Here is a 23,240-nt window from a genome sequence, read left to right on the forward strand (position 1 = left end):
GTCTCAAAAGCGACCCTGTATGTACTTTTCTAGCACGAAATATTGGGGTGTATATCAATTGCATACGAGCTAATTACGCACAAGCCAATCAAAGCGCTAAAAAAAAATAAAAAAGCTCCCAAGGCAGAAGAGATTGGCAGCGGGTAATTGCAACAATGTGCAAATAAATCACTTCCCAAATATTGCATCAATATTTTAATAATGCTCAATATTACAAAAATTGCAGCAATATGGCTGCAACATTGAAATCTTAATATTTCATTGCAATAATTTAAATTGTAAACAATATTGTAAAACACAATATTGTAAAATGTTGCAATTTAATATTTTGTAGGAAATATTGCAATAGATTACTGCAATATTATAATTCAACACATTAGTATGCGGTCACGAGGTGGATGCGTTTTTTGTAAGGAGATCATAAGGAGATTTCTATAAGAATAAGACGTATGCAAAAAAGGTTGACGAGTCTCCTGGACATGAGAATGGTTCACTTTTACACTGTTGCAATTTCCCGCTGTCAATCACAGCGACTTTCTCACTAATGGAACTTTTTTATTTTTTTTTCTAGCGCTGTGATTGTCTGGTATCGAATTGGATGTATGCAATTGACATATCCTTTTTGGAGGATCCCAAGCTCTTTCGGATGTGTTTTCTAGGTGCTTTTAGTGAATATTTTTTTAATCACAACTTTATCATATGTATTTTGTGAATGTGATGCTAAACAATAATATTGTAAATAATGTAACTGTTGGAGATTCAATTTTCTCGCCTTCTGTCTCTCTTATCGTCAGAGGTGACGCTTCACATTTCCTCGAGAGCGCCATTTGACTGGTGTCTTTTCTGGTTACTCTCTCCTTACTTAGCCGCCATTAATCTCTGTACGTGTTGCACATGATACACTGTCTCTTTGAGCATATAATAAATTTATCCATTTTAATTGTACAAGCTTTCATCACTGCATTCGCCCGGATCTATATCCTCCTTCTGTTTAACAGGTTATGGGCCCAGATTCGCATAAGGCTAGACAAGTGGAAAATAGCGAAGAGTTCAAAAACCATTCACGAGTGAGAGCTGTGAAAACGCCGAGCACGTAAAGTGTCGTACACAGGGAACTGTGTGAAGACGCCGAGTGTGAAACGCGTCGAGTTAACGAAAATCTGTGAAAACGCTGAGCATGTAATGTGTCGTACATACGGAACTGTGTGGAGACGCCGAGTGTAAAAACACGTTGATCGAACGGAATCGGGCGCGAAACGTCGACGGTGAAAGACGATTTCGCAGCTATAGGCCGCGCTGTGCCGCCATTACGAGCACCGAGATCCACATCTTGTCACATACTACATAAAATAACGCGAACACACGCGAACGATTATAAATCATACACTCCAGTGACGCGAACAAATAGTTGTCTAATATGGCGCATACTAACGTCGTGAATTCGACTCGATTGGAAACTTTCTCTCGTACAAACTACGACACTTGGAAGTGTTAGCGTAAGGCAATCAGCTCTTCACACAGAGATTCAGAATATCAGTGAGAAAGGGCATTTAACCAATAACGAAGAGAGCAATTATTTTAACTATCCTTTATTAACCGTAGCGTCTCTATGCTAGGTTCGAAAGCAACTAACTATAACACGGTACACAAACCGGCAGACAGTAAGTCCCACGGCACCACGCATGCGCATGACAACAAACGGAAAATATACAAGGCTTACTTCAATAGGAAGATCTAAGTGGAAGCCTTGTTGGTGAAAAGCGACATGTGGACGTACGTAACTGGCGACAAGTCAAAACCGGCCGTTACTGGCGAAGGATCAGCTCGTATGGAGTCTCAAAGGCGATACGATGGCGATGCATGGATTGCCGAAGATAGAAAGGTGAAATCAGACCTAATATTAGCAATCAGCCTGTCCGAATTGAAGTAAATTCGCGGGTGTGAAACATCGAACGAAGTCTGGGATAAAGCCGGAAAACAAAAGTGGAAGCAAAAAGAAATCGAACAAGATAAAATACAAGTGTAACTACTGCGATAAGGTAGGACCCAAAGCAGCTGACTGTTTCGCAAAGAAAAAGTCTACAGGGCAGAAAGCAAATGTCATCGAAGAAGCCTTCCTCACAGAGGGTCATGACCATAATTTATCGCTCATGGTTAACACGAACACCAAGAACAATAGCTTAGATAGTGGCTGTACCTCTCACCTCTGCAAGGACAATCTGATTTTCACGGACATCAAAATGACCGAAAGTGGTCTCAAACTCGCGAGCAGCGCAACCACTTTGGTAAAAGTACGAAGCGACGTACGAGTAATTGCGTCGGTTGGAAATGCTGATAAGCCGATAACACTTCAAAACACCCTCTACGTTCCTGATCTGCGAACAAATTTAATCTCAGTTGCGAAAATCGTAGACAAGAAAAACAAAGTTATTTTCAACGAAAGGCAAGCCATCATTCAAGATCTTCAAGAAAACACAAAGATGATCGCTCGACAGGGAGATCTGTTCTATCTACGTGAAGAATCCGAGCAGACAAACGCGGCAACCAGCGCACACCTATCGGAAGCCAAAGTGTGGCACGATAGGCTAGGATACCTAATTACTAAGGACATGGAACTAATGCTGAATAATCGAAATGTGATAGGCATGAAATTCAAGGACACATGGATTCGCGTGCGTGTAAGGTTTGCCTCGCCGGGAAGTTGACAAGCTCTCCCTTCCACACAAGAGCCGATCGTTTTTCTGAAATCCTTGGAATAGTGCACACCGACCTCTGCGGCCCCATGCGCACAAAATCTAAAGGCGCTCGCTACTTTTTAATGGTGACGGACGATTGCAGTCGCTGGTGTGAGGTATTCTTCCTCAGAAACAAAAGCAACGTAACCTCAAAACTTATCGAATATAAGAGGTATGCCGAAAAGCAAACTGGGCAAGGTCTAAAAGCCATGCAATCCGACAACGGAACAGAGTTTTTCAACGAAACAATGAACAAGTTCCTTAAGGATTTGGGAATACGCAGGCGCTTAACGACTGTATACACACCGCAACAAAACGGTGTCGCGGAACGTAAGAACTGCACACTCGTGGAATCAGCTAGATGCATGTTATTGCAATCTACCGCCATCCTTTTGGAAGCAATGTCTGCTGCGAACTACATCAGGAACAAATGTGTAACAAAAAGTTTGGAGAAGGGTACTCCATATGAGTATTGGATCGGCAGGAAGCCGAATATTGCACATCTCAAAATTTGGATCAAAGGTATTCGTTCTTGATAAGACGCCTAATAAAGGAAAGTTTGATCCTCGTGGGATCGAGGAGACGTTCGTCGGATATGCCGATAATGCAATGGCTTATCGGGTGTGGATACCCAGTGAGAATAAAATCAGAATCACACGAGATGTAAGATTTTTAGACGAATTAAAATCACCGAGCCAATACAAGGACATCATCACCAAGGAAACAAGAAACGGACATTGCGAAATGTTGGATGATCTCGAGACAACGGAAATGATCCAAATAGATCCAAATTGGAATCTTCATGAAATCGCACACAATAACGGTAAAAATGATCTCCTCGGGGACCTAGAGGACAACGAGTCAATCGAAGAGGATAACGTAGAGAACGAATCCGATAACGCCGAACCACGATGTGGTCCCGGAAGACCGCGTGAAAGGTAAGAACTGGAAAGCCAGGACGATCGGCTAAACAGTATCATTTAGTTCCTGATAATCGAAATCAAGACGCTCATGCTGTCACAAACAATCCTAACAACAACAATCAATACAGAAACGAGAACGATGACCTCGAATGGCATGACGCCATAGCAATGAACGCATTGGAGGTGCCACTCTCTCGGGCAATTTCAGAACCCGAACGGGAAGAATGGAAGAACGCCATTTACGAAGAAATCAAATGTTTAATCGCTAATGATACATGGACAAACCTCCTCAAGAGAAGGTAATAGGATGTAGAACTGTCCTACGCCACAAATATAAACCAGACGGGAGTCTGGATCGGCATAAGACTCGAGTCGTTGCAAAAGGGTTTGCACAACGTCCAGGCATCGATTTTTTTGAGACATTTGCGCCAACGGCCAGGTTGAGCTCGCTCAGATTATTGATGGCGATCGCCGTGGAATATGATTTACAAGTTCATCAACTCGACGTGACTACCGCTTATTTAAACGGTAACATGGATACCGAGATATTCATGGATAAGCCAGAGCTGTTATCCGAGATGCTCGAGAGGATCGTCGAGGAGGAAAACGACGGTGAACTCACATCCAAGGCTAAGGTTATGTTGAAGGACTTATCCAGAGGCAACAAGGTATGCAAACTGAGGAGGGCCTTATATGGCCTCCGACAGGCGGGGCGCCAGTGGTATGCAAAACTATCTGAAGCGTTCAAAGAAATGGGTTTAGTTCCAACTAGCGCAGATCCCTGCGTTTATCTTGACTCTAAAACCAAGGGCAAGACCATAGTCCTTAAGTGGACGATATAATAATCGCATCTAATAACCCCCAAAAAATCAAGGAGATAGGATCAGAGCTATATTCCGCAGGTTCACCATCAAAGATCTAGGTCCGGCCAAATATTGTCTTGGACTTAAAATACAGAGAAAGAGGTAGAGTTTGAGTCTCTCACAATCTGGATACATCAGAGAAATATTACAAAGATTTGGCATGGAGGATTGCAAAGAGATCAGCACTCCCCTCTCAGTCGGTACCAAGTTGTCGACAAAAATAGAAGACATCACAGATTCCGACGAGAATTTTCCTTATAGACAACTCTTAGGAGCACTTATGTACGTAGCTGTCGGGACACGCTCGGATATTGCATATGCCGTTAGCGCTTTAAGCCAATTCAACAACGATTACGACAAGACTCATTGGATCGCTGCGAAACGCGTCCTCCGATATTTGAAAGGGACGATCGACCACAAGCTGATATACCGTAAGGACGAAAACCGACTGGATACGTGGACGCGGTTTGAGCAAATTATGTCATCGATCGTCGGAGTTACACCGGGTCCGTTTTTCTCTTAGCCGGGGGCGGTATAACGTGGGAATCAAGAAAGCAGCGCACGGTCGCATTATCATCCACTGAAGCTGAATATATGGGACTTAGCGACGCAGCAAAGGAGGCCATCTGATAAGTTTCTTAAAGGAACTGGGATTCGACGAGATATGCAATGTGAAATTGTACAACGACAATTAAAGTGCTGGGAAATTATCATCAAATCCCATATTCCACTCGAGAACGAAGCACATTGACACCCGTTACCATTTTATACCAGAGGCCCTGAGAAGCCAGCCTATCACGCTAGAATACATTCCTATCGAACTCATGATTGCTGATGTGCTGACGAAAGCGTTACCGAGACCCAAGCATGCGAGGTGCACCGTTACTCTCGGATTGAGCGTGGACAGAACTTTCAAGACAGATAAAACTCAAAATTGAGGGAGAGTGTTGGAGATTCAATTTTCCTGCCTTCTGTCTCTCTCGTCGTTAGAGGTGACGCTTCACATTTCCACGAGAGCGTCACTTGACTGGTATCTTTTCTGGTTACTCTCTCCTTACTTAGCCGCCATTAACCTCTGTACTTGTCGCACAAGATACACTGTCTCCTTGAGCATATAATAAATTTATTCATTTTAATTGTACAAGCTTTCATCACTGCGTTCGCCCGAATCTAAATCCTTCTCCTGTTTAACAGTAACAAAGAAGGGCTACGAGCCTAAAACAAATCATTTAATATAAATTTCGACTTACATAAGAAATAAATATTGTAATATAAAAATTAGAAATTATTATACAGTTCGTTAACATAATGAATAAATCCTATCTTAAGCTGTTCAACAAATATGCAATCTGGGCCATGTCCAATTAGATAAAAAAGATTCATAAAAGCGCCGAATATACGTCACCTTGTGAAACATCTTCCTATGATCGTTGAGATCTATTAAATATTTAATATTCAAAAGTAATCCAATAGTCATTAAATCACTTAAAACATATAAATAGATAAAACAATAAAATTATAGGGATCTATTAAATATTTAATATTACACAGTAACCAAATAGTGATTAAGTTACTAAAATATATGTATATATAGAAAGATAGTAACAAAAAAATTATTCAGAATAAGACTAATAAATAATAAAATGTATAAATACCTTAGTTAATGAGAAAAATAAATGTAATCAAATATAAAGTAGAGTCATATAATAAAAGCAGTGAAAAGCTATATGGAACAACCATTCGAAGAAAGTCAAATTATTAAAAGCGTGAACTGTGTGTTAGCCTTATGCGTATGACTAGACAATAATCAAAAGGAAAGAAAACGGACACATCAAATAACAAAAAGGGAGAGGATAAGAGGAGGTATAGAGTATTAGATTATGGAGGGAGAATGGTAGATAACGGAGAAACTAAAAAGGAGAAAGAGAACAAATAATTTGAAGATAAGAATCTGCAAATGATTTTGTATCAATTTGTCTATTTAGACCTTGTTTTTGCCTTTTTATATAGGTAGACCATTTCAGAGTAGACCATTTCATATGGACCATTTATAAGTCTTTTGTTATATGATGGTTCTTTATCTAAAATTCGGATGTCATTCCAATTAAAATTTTGATTTTTATATGATGTTCAGTAACAACTGTAGGGGAACCTGTCTTTTTTCCTTATATATATATATATATATCAGAAATATGTTCTTGTATTCTAGTCTTAAGTTTTCTTTTCGTTGACCAATATAAGTCGCGTCACAATCCTCGCAATAAAATTTATATACAATGTCTTGGTTGGATAAACGATCTAATGTATCCTTTCCTCTAATGATGAATTTTTTAAATTATTTGGAATGATACTATAAAAAAGACTAATTTACAATTAAACTTAGTGATTAATGGTAAAAAACTTTCAGAAATTGATTTGACATAAGGAATAGTAAAAAACTTATCTTTTAATTGTAAGTGAGCGTCATGTGTAATATAATTATTATGAATAAGCATTTTTATCCTTTTATCAATTCTAGAGAATATAAAAGAAAGCGGATAACCATTTCTTAACAACATTCGAATTGCATCTATTAAATTTTTTTTATGGAAATGAGGACGTGACAGTTTAACTATTCTGTCTACAAAACTATATATAACTCCTATCTTATGACATAAAGAATGCTGGGAATTGAAATTAAGGAATCTGCTAGAGGATGTTGTCTTTTGAAATATGTCAAAAATGATTTTCTGATTCTCCACAATAATCGTGGTGTCCATAAAATAATATTTTAGCAATTAATAAAGCTAGATTAATTATTGAAATATTGCACAATGTTGCGGCAATATCACGCGGAATATTTTTTGTTGCAGCAATATTTTATTTTAGCGGACACAGGAATATTCCTACAAGATTAGAGGAATGTCTTACAAAATATTGCAATCTTGTAGAGTAATATTTCTGTAATATAGCGCGCGCTGTAATAATTTATACTGTAGGGGTATATACCCAATATGATCTAAATGCTATATCTTATTAAAATCTTCACTGCGCTTATACATATAAATATTTGAAAATAGCTAATTTCTTTAATATTCAGTAATGTTTTCCCTTTTCAATTTAATTATCAATTTTCATTTCTTGACTCAGCAAGAAATTAAAAAATTCGCAAAATTTAGGTAGGCATATAGAGTCCGATTATATTATATTTTCTTCTTCTATTCTCGTACAGAATATCAAAATGCCAACTGTTTAAGTGCGAAAAGGTACGAAAGTTGTAAATTTTACAATTCCACACGATTACTTGTATCAAAATATATCCATACAAATAAAATGTTTTAGAAAGATCTGTAATGGACAGTATTAATATTACTGCTAAGAGAGTTATAACTACAATCATTGATTAATTTATTACCATAAATTCTGGCGGTTGAAAACCGATGCCTCCTTGTAAGCAACATTGTGGTACTGTGCCATTAAATCCTCTGCTTTGGCCAGTTGCTGTTTACATGATGTATTTAATTACATAGTGTATGTGAAAAATGGCAAATTGAAACGATAGGAATTTTTAATTACGCACCTGTTAAATCATGATCTACAAACTGCCCCCACTGCATTAGCATGTGAGTAACGGAAGCTAGAGGCACGTCTTTGTTTTCATGGATTAAGCTTGTGATATCTCGTGCGCTTGGGAGTGGCCTTCCATTCTTCGACCTTCTAATGCTTTGAACGCCATCGTGATATTCCGGTGGAAGAAATCTAAACATTATGATAATTTTTTAACTTGGATGAAAAAGGCTTTTTATTTTTTATATTCAGTATTTTGTATTTTTATTTTTATATTCAGAGATTGTTCACACATTGCTTATATTTACCTCTGTATTGCAGACATAGCGGAACCCCACCAGAGATTCTGCAGATTGTTGCAGCTTCCGTCAGACGTTCTGTATCTTAAGCTAGCTCGTGGACATCGGGGTGGGTCTCTTTGTGGACATTGTTGTTCCAGCAAGGTTCTTTTGGTTAACTTATTTCGAATTAATTCCAATGGCGTATTAGGAAACCTGGTAGGACGATCGGAGTAGGAATAGTCGTAAAGTTTTTTATTCCGACATTAGAAAGAACGGTGGTAGTTTAAGGCCAAAATTTGCCTGTGATGGAAACAGGAACGGCGCTAGGATATTTGGCGCCCCCCGCAAATTTTAAATTAGCGCCCTACATGTAGGGTTTCTAATTAGTTCAAATCTAATTTCAAACCTACAACTTACAGCCCAAAACTAACATTCTGAGAACCTTTTTTTTACACGACGGTATTTAGGGAAAACAATGTACTCGTAACTAAAGCGTGTCTTTTTTCGTTCAGATGTTCAGAACTTTTAAAGCGCGTCAGACTATGAGCGCGATTCGCTTTCCAAAAATGATTGTGCAAGATTTACACTGCTTCGAACATTCGACATAATTATCCAATATCTAATAGAAGAATTTATTCTCCTAGAAACAGAAATGTCACTAAACATTGCATATGTCTTTACACAGTAATTACTACTTGTGTAAAATATTTGTTAAATATTTTTCAAAAAATTAAATTTAATTTTTCATTTTGAAAAATTAAACAGAAAAAATATGAAAGTTACATTCGACTATTCACCGGCGCGTATATCTCTACCCGAATCTCGTGGAACAATCATTTAAAAAAAATGAGAGATATTATATAAAGGAAAAAAAAAGAAGAGTGTTGAGAAAAAAATATTACGAAAATCGAAAGATATATATCGATATAAACTTGATATTACTAAAATTGAGATTTTTTTTAGGAATTTCGGAATGCATAAAAGGATTACGAATCATAATTATTTGCTTTAATGCTGCATAGTTCAATAATTTACGACTTTTACGTATTTCGCAATTTATTGAAAAAACGTATTTCAATCTCATTCAGTATACGATATAGGTACGCGGTGATAGGCGCCCCTAAACCATGGCGCCCCCCGCAATGCCGAACTCGCTTACCGTGTTCCGTCGCTCTTGGATAGAAATGTATGAAATCAATCAATCTTTATAGATTTGGATGTGTTGAATTCGAATATGAAGTTTGAAATTCTCCAAAGTCCGGGGAACTTTGAAGAATTTTAAGCTTTAATTTGCAGCAAAATATTGTATTTCCCGATGAACAAATAGTAACTGAACAAGAAATTTCTTTTTCTATTGTAATGACTTTAAAAACTGCAACTTTTGCAATGTAAGAGTCAATGTTACATGGCGTACAATAACATGAACGAAACAAAGATGAATGTCCGTACCTACGTGCGTGGGCATGCGTGTGTTTCTGCTTTTTCACCATCAGCATTAGCTTTACCCAAGATACACCGCGTGGATTACTGAATTGAGTATCTCTTACAAGGAAAGGGACACAATTGTCCCTCCGATTTTAATCCTCCGCAAGTAGATATGGACATTCATCTTTGTTTTGTTCATGTTATTGCACGCCATGTAACATTGACTCTTACATTGCAAAAGTTGCATTTTAAGATCATTACAATAGAAAAAAAAGTTTCTTGTTCAGTTACTATTTGTTCATCGGGAAATATAATATTTTGCTGCAAATTAAAGCTTAAAATTCTTCAAAGTTCCCCGGACTTTGGAGAATTTTAAACTTCATATTTGAGTTCAACTCATCCAAATCTATAAAGATTGACCGATTTTTTAAGAAGATTCAATGAGAATAAATCAACAAATGACAAGGGTTATGAGCTATATGTAAAACAAGCATCTTCTACAAAAAATTTTTAATATAAATAATTACAATAAAACAATTTAGCGTTAAATTAACATTACAACACAGAGATACAATAAAACGCATGTTTAGCATTCAACTTAAAATTAAAACAGACAGTTTCGATCTCGGTCGGGTCATTTTCAATGTAAATAATCCAGTAAAATAAGTGGTTATTACGTGATACATACGTGTAGTGGAATAATAAAGCATGTTTGTATTATTAAGCATGTTTGCATTATTTATAAATTTTTCATGAGCCGTACATATCCCCTTTCCCCCTATGAGTAGCCATATATCTCACCCCTATGAGATATGCGGCAAAAATACAAGATTTCAAAAAGTTTATTTTTTAATATGAAAAATAAATATTTCGGATTTCTAATATTTTTTTCATAGTAGTAGACAGTACAAAGTTTTTACTGATATAATTCGTTTACTATAAACATAGTAAATAATACTTAATAAATTAAGTTTTTGATAGGTGCGGCGTATATACCGGAGTTACCCTATATTCAGAAGAATATTCGAAACAACTGTATCGAACGGTGTCAAGCGATGTTATGAGAAGGAACACAAAGAGATAAAGAAAAGACGGAAATAATAGAAGGGGGCAGAGGACAAACTAAGAAGGGGAAAGAGATTGAATAATGTTGAGGTATGAATCCGGCAGAGAATCTGTATCATTCTGTTTGTTTAACCCGTGTCTTTTGATATGAACCATCTCCGATATCAATCTCTTATTATAAGAAGTTTCAATATCCAAAATCTCAACGTTATCCCAGCCAAAACTATGATTCTGGTCAATATGATGACTGGTGATAACCGTCGGAGACTTTGACCTCCTATTAATATCAGATACATGTTCATGCAATCTTATTTTTAACTGTCTTTTCGTCTGACCTACATAACTGACATCGCAATCATCACAAGAGATCTTATACACCACGTTTTGATTACAAAAATGATCCAACTGGTCTTTTCTCTTCTTAATAAAATTCCTTAATGTATTCGGTAAGAATATGCCAATTTACAATGGCACCTATTAGCAATTGGAATAAATTTTTCAGATACCGAATTAACGTAAGGTATAGTGAAAAATTTATCTTTTATTTTTTTGTCAGTAGTTATTCTATTCCTCTCAGAATGAAACTTAATTCTTTTTTGTACAGAAGCAAAAACAAACTCCAGTGGATAACCATTTTGTAGAAAGATATTAATTGCATTAATTAAATTATTTTGTTGAAAACGAGAATGACATAAACGTATAATTTTGTCAACAATACCGTATATCACATCTCTCTTGTGACATAGTGGATGGTGTGACATAAAATTAAGAAACCTGCCAGAGAAAGTCGCTTTACGATACAAATAAAAAACCAGCATATGTTCTTCCACGATCAACATCGAGTCTAAGAAACTTAATCTCCCATCCTCACCAACCTCCATAGTAACTTCTAAACTCTAAGTCTTTCTACAAAATGGTTATCCACTGGAGTTTGTTTTTGCTTCTGTACAAAAAAGAATTAAGTTCCATTCTGAGAGGAATAGAATAATTACTGACAAAAAAATAAAAAATAAATTTTTCACTATACCTTACGTTAATTCGGTATCTGAAAACTTTATTCCAATTGCTAATAGATGCCATTGTAAATTGGCATATTCTATACCGAACACATTAAGGAATTTTATTAAGAAGGGCAAAGACCAGTTGGATACAATTGAATAGATTCTCTGCCGAATTCATACCTCAACATTATTCAATCTCTTTCCCCTTCTTAGTTTGTCCTCTGCCCCCTCCTATTATTTCCGTCTTTTCTTTATCTCTTTGTGTACCTTCTTATAACGTCGCTTGACATCATTCGATACAGTTGTTCTTCTGAATATACCTAACATGGCTTGTATTTTTAAAATTTGTGACTCAGTTTTTGTTGCGTGTCTTTATTTTTGTCGGAATTACATCGCCACATTTAATCTAGGTATATATATATATATATGTAATTTATTGGGCACTAATATATTATATAACTATACATACTTGATTATTAATATAATTGTAACGCAAACGATTGTAATGGAATTATGTTGTAAGATTGTAGATCGGAAATAATTTTGAGGGTTCTACTTTCATAACTGAATTAGATAACTAAATGAATCTTTTGGACTGAAAAAGGGATTCTATTTTCGCGATAACTATTATAAATGAATCTTTTGGACTGAAAATATTAAGCTACCTAATTTCTAGTACTTGACCATTGATAAGGAATGCGTTCGTTATACATATTTTCTATTTTACTGGATTATTTACATTGAAAATGACCCGACCGAGGTCGAATCTGTCTGTTTTAATTTTAAGTTGAATGCTAAACATGCGTTTTATTGTATCTCTGTGTTGTAATGTTAATTTAACGCTAAATTGTTTTATTGTAATTTTTTATATTAAAAATTTTTTGTAGAAGATGCTTGTTTTACATATAGCTCATAACCCTTGTCATTTGTTGATTAACCGATTTCATATGTTTTCATCACAGGCAAATTATCTTCTTAAAAAATCGGTCAATCTTTATAGATTTGGATGACGTTCTTTACCATTACTCTTATTAGAAACTTACTTTTTTAAAAACATAGAAGTACCTTGAAGGGCCGCATATCCGAATCTTGCAAGGTCTCTTGCTTCCTCTGATTGATCATTAAATGCTGCTACGTATCTCGCTGGATTGTCGCTCTCCAGATAAAGACCTGTATGTTGATTTCATACATGAAGACTTTTTGTAGATACACATTTACAATATAATGATTAATCCCATGAAATGATTCACATCTTGAATTAATGAATTTTCTTTAAGCGCTTACCCATTGAATATAATTTAGGTTCTTGGACATAATAAAGATCATGCATAGCTTGTAATCCAAAATTCGCGGCTTCCAGTAAACCATCTTCCTCAGATTCCCATTTTTGTTCATCGATACGACTATCCAGAGTTTCATTATCGTCTCTCGATTCAGAGTTCTGTGTTTCCGTATTGATCAGTCGGATCGAGATATTGTCCGACTTTTTAGAGTGTGTTTTCATCATCAAAATGCCACTGATATTAGAATATTCATTTGTTTGAACGCCATTATTCCGTTTTTGAAGAAAGTTCACTTGTTGTGAGTAGTTATTTTTTGCGTTGTTCAACAATTCCGAAATTTTGACGCTCGCGTTACTCAGCGATCCGGCCAAAAATTCCTCTTTAAGTCTATCTCCCGTCTTTCTGATTTCTTCATCTTCTTCTTTGCTTGCTGTCAGTTCTGTTACTTCGGAGGTTTCAGAAATATGCAATGCGTTCAAAAATTCATGTCGAATTCCGTCTCTTGTTTGATTTGTCTCTTTTGTAGGAATGTACGTGATTTTATAGGAATTTCTCGGCTGTAACGCATCCATTGCTATCTCTTCTGTCTCTCTCCTTAGCAATTTCTGTACGTATTTCAAATGCGCTGTTTCGACAGAATATGCAGCATTTCCGTTGTTTTCTTGAATCTCTGACATTAAAGGGTGTTCATAGTCCATTGAAATGTTTACTCGCTTTCCCAGAGCGTCCATTGATGTAAAAAACGATTGCTCATGTTCACCGGAAATTCTTACTTCGTGATTTGATGTTTGACTCTTGGCTTGAGTTTCTGCTTTATCGTTCGCTTCCCCCGATTTCGATAATGCGCAGGAGAGGGAAGAAACGACTAGGCTAACAATTAAAAGAACAACCGTACATTATATGCATATATAATGTGAAATTTATATTGCATGTATGTGCCTATGTAAGTAAAGAGAATATTAGGTATAAAATTTATATTCTTGCTCATGTCTAATAATCTAATAAATAATAATAACATATATTTGTTAAAAAGACAGACATTTATTTTTATTCCTTTTTAATATTTAAAGCGTTTTGCATGGTATTTCGATAGCATTCCCTAACTTTCACTGGTGTGTGCGCGAGTTCTGATATCGACCGTATTCAAACAACATTTATATTACGATTTATCTACTCATAACATTGACCTTATCGCGAACTAATTTGCATGATCAAATATAAGTTTTTCATTCAAACTCACGATAAAACGTACACGAGTACCGTTTATCGCAATAAGTGCTCTCCTCCTTTTGCATTCATATCAAAGTACTCAAGTAAGTATTTGAAGCCTTGCCATCACAAAATATAATTATACAAATTGAATTTTATAATATTATGACTTGCAGATAGGCCTAAACCGTTATTTCTACTAAGTGGATATAATAGTAACTATTACTTCAAAATAATCATATTACAGTATTTCCTTACATACAAATAAATAATTAATTAAACAGTTATTCCATTAAATGATTACTAACAGTTCATTATAACATTATTAGAAAATAACTTAACCGATTATCAGTTCAACTAATTAAACGGTTATTGTATGAATAATTGTTCAATCATGGAATTTTAGTTGCATTAAAAAAATGTTTTTGCAAGTTTTAAATTGTCGGGAAAGTCACTTTTGTGGCTCTTGAGTGTGGATTAAAATATCATTTTTGGTGGCATTTTAAATACTAATTGTATTAAACATATATACAGGGTGTAGAAAAAGTCCCGGACCCCTTAAATATCTTGAAAAGTAATCATTTTTGAGAAAAATGTTTTATACAAAAGTTGTACGGTTGAAAATGATCTATTGACTAACCTTATCAATTCGAACTTGGATGGCGCCACTAAGGTCAAGTGAAGGTCAAATCGATTTTTTTAAACGAAACACCCTATTTTTTTATTATAGAATCTCATAGCTGAGGTTGGGAGCTTTCCAAAACACTATAATAAAGCCTCTTTTTAATCAGTACTTTTCAAGTTATGATAGTTGAAAGTTACGGAACCGCCGGCATTAGCATTATCTAAGGTATTACGTAGAGATTGCTCGATTGGATTTATGAGTCATGTATGTGCCCGCGAATGTCTCTATTTCCTCCTCCCTCCTACCCTCCTTCTCCTCTCCCCATACTCTCCTACTCCTTTCTATCCCCTCTTCATCCTTCCCACCCTTTCAACAAAGCTGGAGATTACATAAGCTAGAGATCTCTCCTGTCAAGTTCCCTCTTTCTGTGACCTGCGATTGAGAAGGTATACTTTTTCGTGATACTCCGTTCTGAGATTGCTTATCGCCACATAGTTATCTTTTGTTCATAAAATATTTATTTAAAATACTTAATTATGCTTACTGAACAGGAGAGTATATCCCTTTTAATGATGCGAGAATAGGGTAGTCATAGGAGGTCTTAAACAAGCGACAAGACTTTTCAATCAATCTTTTAGAAATAAAGATAATGGTATATCTAAATCAACTGTCATTCATTTGAGCATTTGTCATTCCTTTAAACCAGCTCGCCTTACCTACCAATTTTTAGTTTCTCGGCTAGACCCCACCGGGATCTGGAACTTCGTCAAGTTATATCTCTGAATAGAAAACATATTTTTAATTATCACATGCAAAATTGATATCTCTAGAGTAAGACAAGAACAAATAAACAAAGATGAAAAAAAAAATTTTATTCTTAAATTACATCATAAAAAGTTAAAGTCGGAATTGCAATGTAAAAAATCGCATTAGATACGTCATAGTATGGCGAGCTAGGGTTAAAAGAATATTACATATTATAGCAAATACTCAAATTGGCGTCCCTCCGTAGTCTGACAATATGCTAGACAATTATAAAAACTTAAGACTGCATTTCTATAGAATTCGCGAGGTATGGTTCTAAATTCATTTATTATTCGTTGACGTAAATCATTAAGATTTCGAGGTTTAGTATTATAAATTTTTCCCTTTAAATATTCCCACAAAAAATAGTCGAGTGGATTTAGATCAGTCGATCGTGCCATTCAATGTAATTCTTTCTTCCTATCCACCTATTCGGAAAAACTTCATTCGGATATTGGCGTACTCGTAAATCGTAGTGAGATGGCGCCCCATCTTGCTGGAACTAAATGTCATTGAAGTTTTGAAGAGCGATGTTTCAGATTGCCGGAACTATTTCATCTTGAAACATGGCTAAGTAATTGTCAGCATTTAAATTACCCTCAATAAAGAAAGGCCCAATAATGGCTTCATTTAAAATTCCAGCCCATACGTTGACTTTTTGCTGATTCTGAGTATGTGCCTCGTACATCCAATGAGGATTTTCATCGCTCCAATATCTGCAATTATGTCGATTTACATTACCGGTTAGCTCAAAAGTAGCTTCATTTGAAAAAATAATGTTGACTACAAATAAAAGATTTCTATCGATATTTAACATCATACTTTCGCAAAATCAATTCGACGATCAAAATCATCTTCATATAGTTCATATAGTTCCTGCGCCAGATGGATAATATGGACAAAATTTTACTTTTTTTAGAATTTTATAAACTGACACAGGATCGATGTTGTTGTGCAACTTTGCAAATTGAATTACGCGAATCTTCGATAAAAGATTGTAGAACATTCAATCTTTTATTAGGATTTGTCGCTATTGCTGGTCTACCTTGTACATTACGGTCTTTTATAAAACCAATTTCTTTAAAACGTTATACAGTACGAATAACAGTCGATTTATAGTAGATATACCATTGTCCTCATTCCTAAAAGTTTGATTGAAAAGTTCGGTCACATATGCGTAAGACCTCCTACGATCACTCCATCCTCGCATCATTAAAAGGGATATACGCTCCTGTTCAGTAAGCATTATAAAGTATTTTAAATAAATACTTTATAAACAAAGACAATTATGTGGCGATAAGCAATCTCAGAACGGAGTATCACGAAAAAGTATACTTTCTCAATCGCAGGTCACAGAAAGAATGAACTTGACAGTAGAAATCTCTAGACTTATGTAGTCTCCAGCTTTGTTGAAAGGATGGAAAGGAAGGAGAGGGGATGGAAAGGAGTAGGAGGGAAGGAGGGTGGGAAGGAAAAAAAAAGGGTAGGAGGGAGGAGGAGATAAAGATACAGACATTCACGGGCACATACATGACTCATAAATCCAGTCGAGCAATCTCTACATAATACCTTAGATAATGCTAATGCCGGCGGTTCCGTAACTTTCAACTCTCATAACTTAAAAAGTACTGATTAAAAAGAGGCTTTATTAAGTGTTTTGGAAAGCTTCCGACCTCAGCTATTAGATTCTGAAATCAAAAATATTGTTTCGTTTAAAAAAAATCGATTTGACCTTGACTTGACCTTGGTGGCACCATCGAAGGTCAAGTTGATAAGGTCAATCAATAGATCATTTTCAACCCTACATCTTTTGTATAAAACATTTTTCTCAAAAATGATTACTTTTCAAGATATTTAAAAGGTCCAGGACTTTTTCTACAACCTGTATGTGTATGTTGCCCAAAATATATAAAAATATATAAGTATTGAAAAATATACAAAAAATAAGAAAAAAATATAAAAAAGTAAAAAAATTATAAAACAAGAAAAAAGTAAAAAAAATACAAAAAATAAGTTTGAGAACCAAACAAAGAAGGAAAGTCAAAAAGGAGCTATATAAACTTTTTACGTCTATGTCGTTAGCTCTGGGTAATGCTAAATAAAAGAAAGTTCTGTGCATGAGTCTATACGTTTATATTCATTTATGTTGTCAATATTACGTTTATGGTTCAAGATTTCCTAAATCTATGCTCAGAATTGGAATCAGTGATACCAAAAACCTCCAAATACGCTATTTTTGAGAAAATAAACATTTTCATATTTGATCGTACGTTCCTTGCCGGGAAAATCACTTTTGTGGCTTTGCAAAAACCTCGAAATTTTGTATGTTACTTGTATTTTACATGTGTATGTTACTTTTATAGAAAAATTTTTGAGGAAAAAGAACCACTCTTTTAATGAAAAAATGCCGGCAGTCTATATTTGTCTGCGATTGGAGTATTCTTTTAGATCTTTAATTGTCCAGTACTAGATTAGTTAAATCCAAATTTATCAATTAGGAACAATAATCATTAATCGCTTAACAGCACTGTTAAATAAAATTTGATCGTTTTGCTACACGAGTGTGAATCATTTTTGACATACTTTTGCATGTTGAACACAAATCCATGGGCAAAAAATCATATAGTACACTAACGTTGAATCAATGTCAGAAACGTTGAATTGCAACATTTCAAAATGTAGATTTAATGTTGAAGAGATGTTGCAGAAATGTCTAATGTCCGTTGAATTGCAACGTCTGTAAGACATAAAAAATTTTTCACATATTAATTAATTCAGTTTTATTATTAAAATAAGTATTATTGATTAACATCATAATCCAGAACACACACGACAAAATTATAATTGAAAATAAACGCTTCCTCCCTCATTTGGGAATTAATTTCCTTACTTTTTTAAGCGATCACCAATCCAATCTTACACCCCATTCAACGGTGCTGAACCTCTGCAATCGTACGAAAACGGCTATTTCGATGATTCAAGAACACTGAATGTTAGTGGATGTATTCCATATATAACTGTGACATATAGATATGTAGAAAGACCATGAGTCGACGTCGCGTATCGGTCAAACACAAACACCCTCGCGAGCATTCTGTACGCGCGGCCAATTTCCGCGTAAATATATAGAAATGAATTTTGTTAAAAGATTAATTTAAGTGATTTAAATTTTTTATTTACATTGACATTTTATTTTTGTTCATTTTTTACAAATTAAAATAGATTTCGATGTATAATTTATTCAATATTGTTTCAATGTTGCAGCAATATTAACAATCAATGTAGAAGAATTAATATAGACAATATCGATAAAACATCGACACTTCAAGATTCGACATTACAACATCTCAACAACATTCTTTGAACATTCTGTACTGAGAAAATGGCTGTCACTTCAAAATTTTGCAACCTCCTTTAACGACATTTACTAATGTAATCAATCTTTACCTATGGATTCATGTTCAGCATGTAAAAGTATGTTGAAAATGTTCCTATATTCACACTAGTATGGTAAATAGTCAAATTTTGTTGAACAGTGTACAGGTGTATGCATAAGTTTTTTCCGGTTTTTTGGTAAAAAAAAACACGTAATTTTCAAGGGAAATTAATTTTTTTTTATTCAAAATATTGGCCATCGGCTTTTACACATTTTGCCCATCTTTCAGGTAATTTATGAATACCATGCCAGAAAAACTGCTTGTCTTTTGCGGCAAACCATTCGTCGAACCATTTTCCAACTTCCTCGAAATTGCTGAAGTGCTGCTCTGCGAGCGCGTGCCCCATTGATGCGAAGAGGTGATAGTCAGATGGCGCCAGGTCTGGGGAGTACGGCGGGTGCGAAAGGATGTCTCATCCAAGCGATTTCAATGTGTCTTTCACTGGTTTTGCTGTGTGAGACGGCGCATTGTCGTGTAACAGAATCACTTTGCCATGTCTTCTGGCCCATTCCGGTCGTCTTTCGATTAATGCGTGGTTTAAATTAATCATTTGTTGGCGATAGCGTTGTGTATTAACGGTTTCGCCGGGCTTCAAGAGTTCATAATACACAATACCGCTCTGGTCCCACCAGACACAGAGCATGGTCTTCTTGCCGAAGCGATTTGGCCTTGGTGTTGATGGACCGGCTTCGCCATGTGAAAGCCACGATTTTTTCCGCTTCGGGTTTTCAAAATAAATCCATTTTTCGTCACCCGTCACAATTCGATGCAAAAATGATTTCCTTTCGTAGCGTTGAAGCAGCATTTCACAAGTGACTTTGCGATTTTCCATTTGACGTTCATTCAAATTGTGTGGGACCCATTTACCGAGTTTATTGATCTTTCCCATTGCTCGTAAACGTCTGCTGATTGTTTCTTGTGATACATGTAATGCTTCTGCTAATTGCCGTTGAGTTTGAGTTGGGTCTTCATCCAATAACTCCTGCAATTGCTCGTCTTCGCATTTTTGTGGTCTACCAGAGCGCTCACTGTCTTTCACATTGAAATCACCACTTTTAAATTGTCGAAACCATGTCTCACATGTTCTAATCGATGGAGCGTGTTCACCATATGTTTCTACCAGCAAACGATGACTTTCAACGGCCTTTTTCTTTTGATTAAATAAAAAAAGCAATGCGTGCCGCAAATGTTCTTTTTCAGGCACAAAACTCGACATGATCACTAAACGATAAAACAAAGACGCTAGTTTTTGGCGGACTCAACTTGTGTGTGTTTGTAGTTAAATGTCAGACGAACAAAATGGCGTATGTATCAAATTAATACGCTGCGTACTTTTCGCTGGGGCCATCTCTTAGTTAAACCGGAAAAGACTTATGCATACACCGGTATATATTATATGAAAAAAAAATGATTATCAAAAATTGCTATATTTCAGAAACAACAAAATTATATCTAAATGAATCAAAACGCATTTTAAAGTTAAAAGTTGATTCGCGTGGCATTTATGAAATGAAACAAAAAAATTAGTTACCGGTGCTACAACGTCTTTAAAACCCTCGTTTTTCGTCCCTTTAATAGTCCCTTTTAATGCTGTTTAATTTAAAATTGTGGTATAATGGTCAACTTTTGTCAACGGATTCCTATTCAGCATGCCAAAATGCGGAAATAATTATTCACATTCACGTAAAGTAAAAAATAGTCAAATTTTGTTCTACAATGTAATTATTGTCTGTGATTGATATATTAATTTAGATCTATTAAGTATTTAAAAGTATATTCTGAGAATCACAGAGAATTATAATTACTGACGCTTACTAATTGCTGGCTGTTACAATCAATTGTTAATTAGAGGGTTTGTTTCTAAACGATACCTGTAGTTGACAAATTAAGTTGTGAATAGACAATTACCGATTAAATATGTTGAATAGGATCTTAAATATGATTGATTGCTCTTGTAAAATTATGATTACGATTACGATATATCATATATGGTGATAATACATGATTGTCACGTAAAATTAATAAAAATAATCATTTAATTGTTGTTGCCTTAATTTGATAACGGTTATTAAAATTATTTCTCGCGGTAAGTTATTCATTGTCACATACAGTAACTGATAACGAAACAACGATCATTACTATAATAATTATGACATTAAAAACTAATTATATATTATTGCTGTATTATCATAAAGCATATGATATTTATATACTTTATGATTATATGTGTAATAACTACTAAATGTGTGATAATGGATGAAGCAAATTAACAAACAGTGGCATTTAGTACTATGACGTGAGATATTTATTTAAAGAAGAAAAAAAAAGAAGGTCCATATGTGAGTTGAAACATTCATTAAATGAAACTTGGCATCGTAAGGCGTTAGACTCGAAAGCGATATAACGGGATCGTAAATTGTAGAACGGCAAAAACATGATGGACTAAAGATATTATATTGACCTTGTCGAATTGGACAGTTCTCTTCTTGAATTTTTCGATAGCGAATATATCGTAAAAATATGCAAATCAGTTTATAGCAAAAATATTTATACCTAATTCTTTAACCAAAATGGAATCAAAATTTATTTAAGAATTAAATTAATATTAACACAAAAATTAGATAAAAATATTTTCTCGATCACACACAATTTAAAATTTAATATAAATTTACAACCATCGGCGATAAACGTTGCTTAAAAATAACAAACGAATCTTGATCACGAATCTAATTAGCATATATTTCAGATGCGATTTGTCAATAAGGTTTGCAGATCTATATCAACAAAAAAAAACGAAAATACTTATCGATATCCACTCACAAAATTGCAAAGTGCATTTTGCATGTGTGGTGTTACGATCCTGGTTGCACTCACAATATTCGACGGTGCATACTTGGCAGTGTGAAATCGTTAAATGCCAAATAAAGACGCGGAAATGACAGAAAGCATGATTAGAAAAAAGGCGAAAAATAAAAAAAGGCCACGGAGAGACGCGTGAATCGTATAGTCGAATCAAGGCGATGGTCTTCTCGAGGACGGTTAACAAGATACTAAGCGGTGATCAGATCGACCGACTGGTCTTATCCGCGAGGAAGAACAGCGCCTCCGGGCTCCTTTGCTTTTTGTTCGTTGATACCGGTCGTCGTCTTTTGCATATTTTTACTGTTATTCGCGACGCTTCAGCGAGTTATCTCGTTATTTCGACTGTCTACCGTTGATCACCTCGTTACGGGAAGACTCCGTTTTGCAAAGACATAGCACGGCAGGATGACGTGACGTCGATTTTCCTATAATTGTGTTATGGCATTTATGATTTCTCGAGTACGGATTCAGAGCATTCGTTATACCGGAGAGAAGACAAGTTGAAATGGATAAGATTATTCTAATTAGGGCCTCGTTTGATTGACGTTTTCTTCCGCATTAGACTGATCTCCAGTCTTTGATTATTGATAATCTGGTAAGTGTGTATTAATTCGGTTATCATCAAGTTGGATTTTTTATATTTATGTACTCAGGTTCAATGACTTTTAGAGAATGATTTTGTAGTTAAACAATAATAAGATTGAAAGACCGCTAATGTTAAACATAATAATTTTAAATTAAGAAGCGCCATAACGGTCAGAACGTTAAGATGTTGAACTATTGTAAATTCATTTTTAAATGAATTAATTTTTCAGAAATGATAATTGCGTGCCGATATGGTTGTCGGACTTTCAACGCAATCAAATCTGAAATTAATAATCCCCCCAAATTCCCCAACTTAAAAACTGTAATAAAACTTATTGCGAAAAATAATGCCTCGGCCGGGAGTCGAACCCGGATCTCTTGCATTCCGTGCGAGCGTCCTAAGCCTTTAGACTACCGAGACCTTAGCATCATTCTTCGCAATAATTGGTATATATAGAGAGTTAAGCATTTTCTCAGCGCGCGTGTATAAACAATAATAAGATTGAAAGACCGCTAATGTTAAACATAATAATTTTAAATTAAGAAGCGCCATGACGGTCAGAACGTTAAGATGTTGAACTATTGTAAATTCATTT

The 23,240-nt window shown here is 35.3% G+C and overlaps 1 protein-coding gene across 2 annotated transcripts; it reads right to left on the bottom strand.

Moving 5' to 3' along the window:
• Positions 1-5,683: 5,683 nt before the first annotated feature.
• LOC108730030 (uncharacterized) lies at positions 5,684-22,228 on the bottom strand. 2 transcript variants are annotated; one of them, XM_018459485.1, is made up of 7 exons: positions 22,018-22,228; positions 13,124-13,992; positions 12,883-13,009; positions 8,376-8,561; positions 8,081-8,259; positions 7,916-8,001; positions 5,684-5,736 (listed from the first exon to the last, which is right to left on the bottom strand). In XM_018459485.1, the coding sequence occupies exons 1-7, from the start codon at positions 22,032-22,034 to the stop codon at positions 5,692-5,694; spliced, it is 1,509 nt and encodes a 502-aa protein (XP_018314987.1). In that variant the 5' UTR covers positions 22,035-22,228; the 3' UTR covers positions 5,684-5,691. The 2 variants fall into 2 exon arrangements, with proteins under 2 accessions (XP_018314987.1, XP_018314988.1); XM_018459486.1 differs by lacking the exon at positions 5,684-5,736 and having other exon boundaries at positions 7,904-8,001.
• Between the last annotated feature and the right edge of the window lie 1,012 nt (positions 22,229-23,240).

Source organism: Mycetomoellerius zeteki, unplaced genomic scaffold, assembly GCF_001594055.1.
Source record: "Mycetomoellerius zeteki isolate Tzet28-1 unplaced genomic scaffold, Tzet1.0 scaffold828, whole genome shotgun sequence".
Lineage (NCBI taxonomy): Eukaryota > Metazoa > Arthropoda > Insecta > Hymenoptera > Formicidae > Mycetomoellerius > Mycetomoellerius zeteki.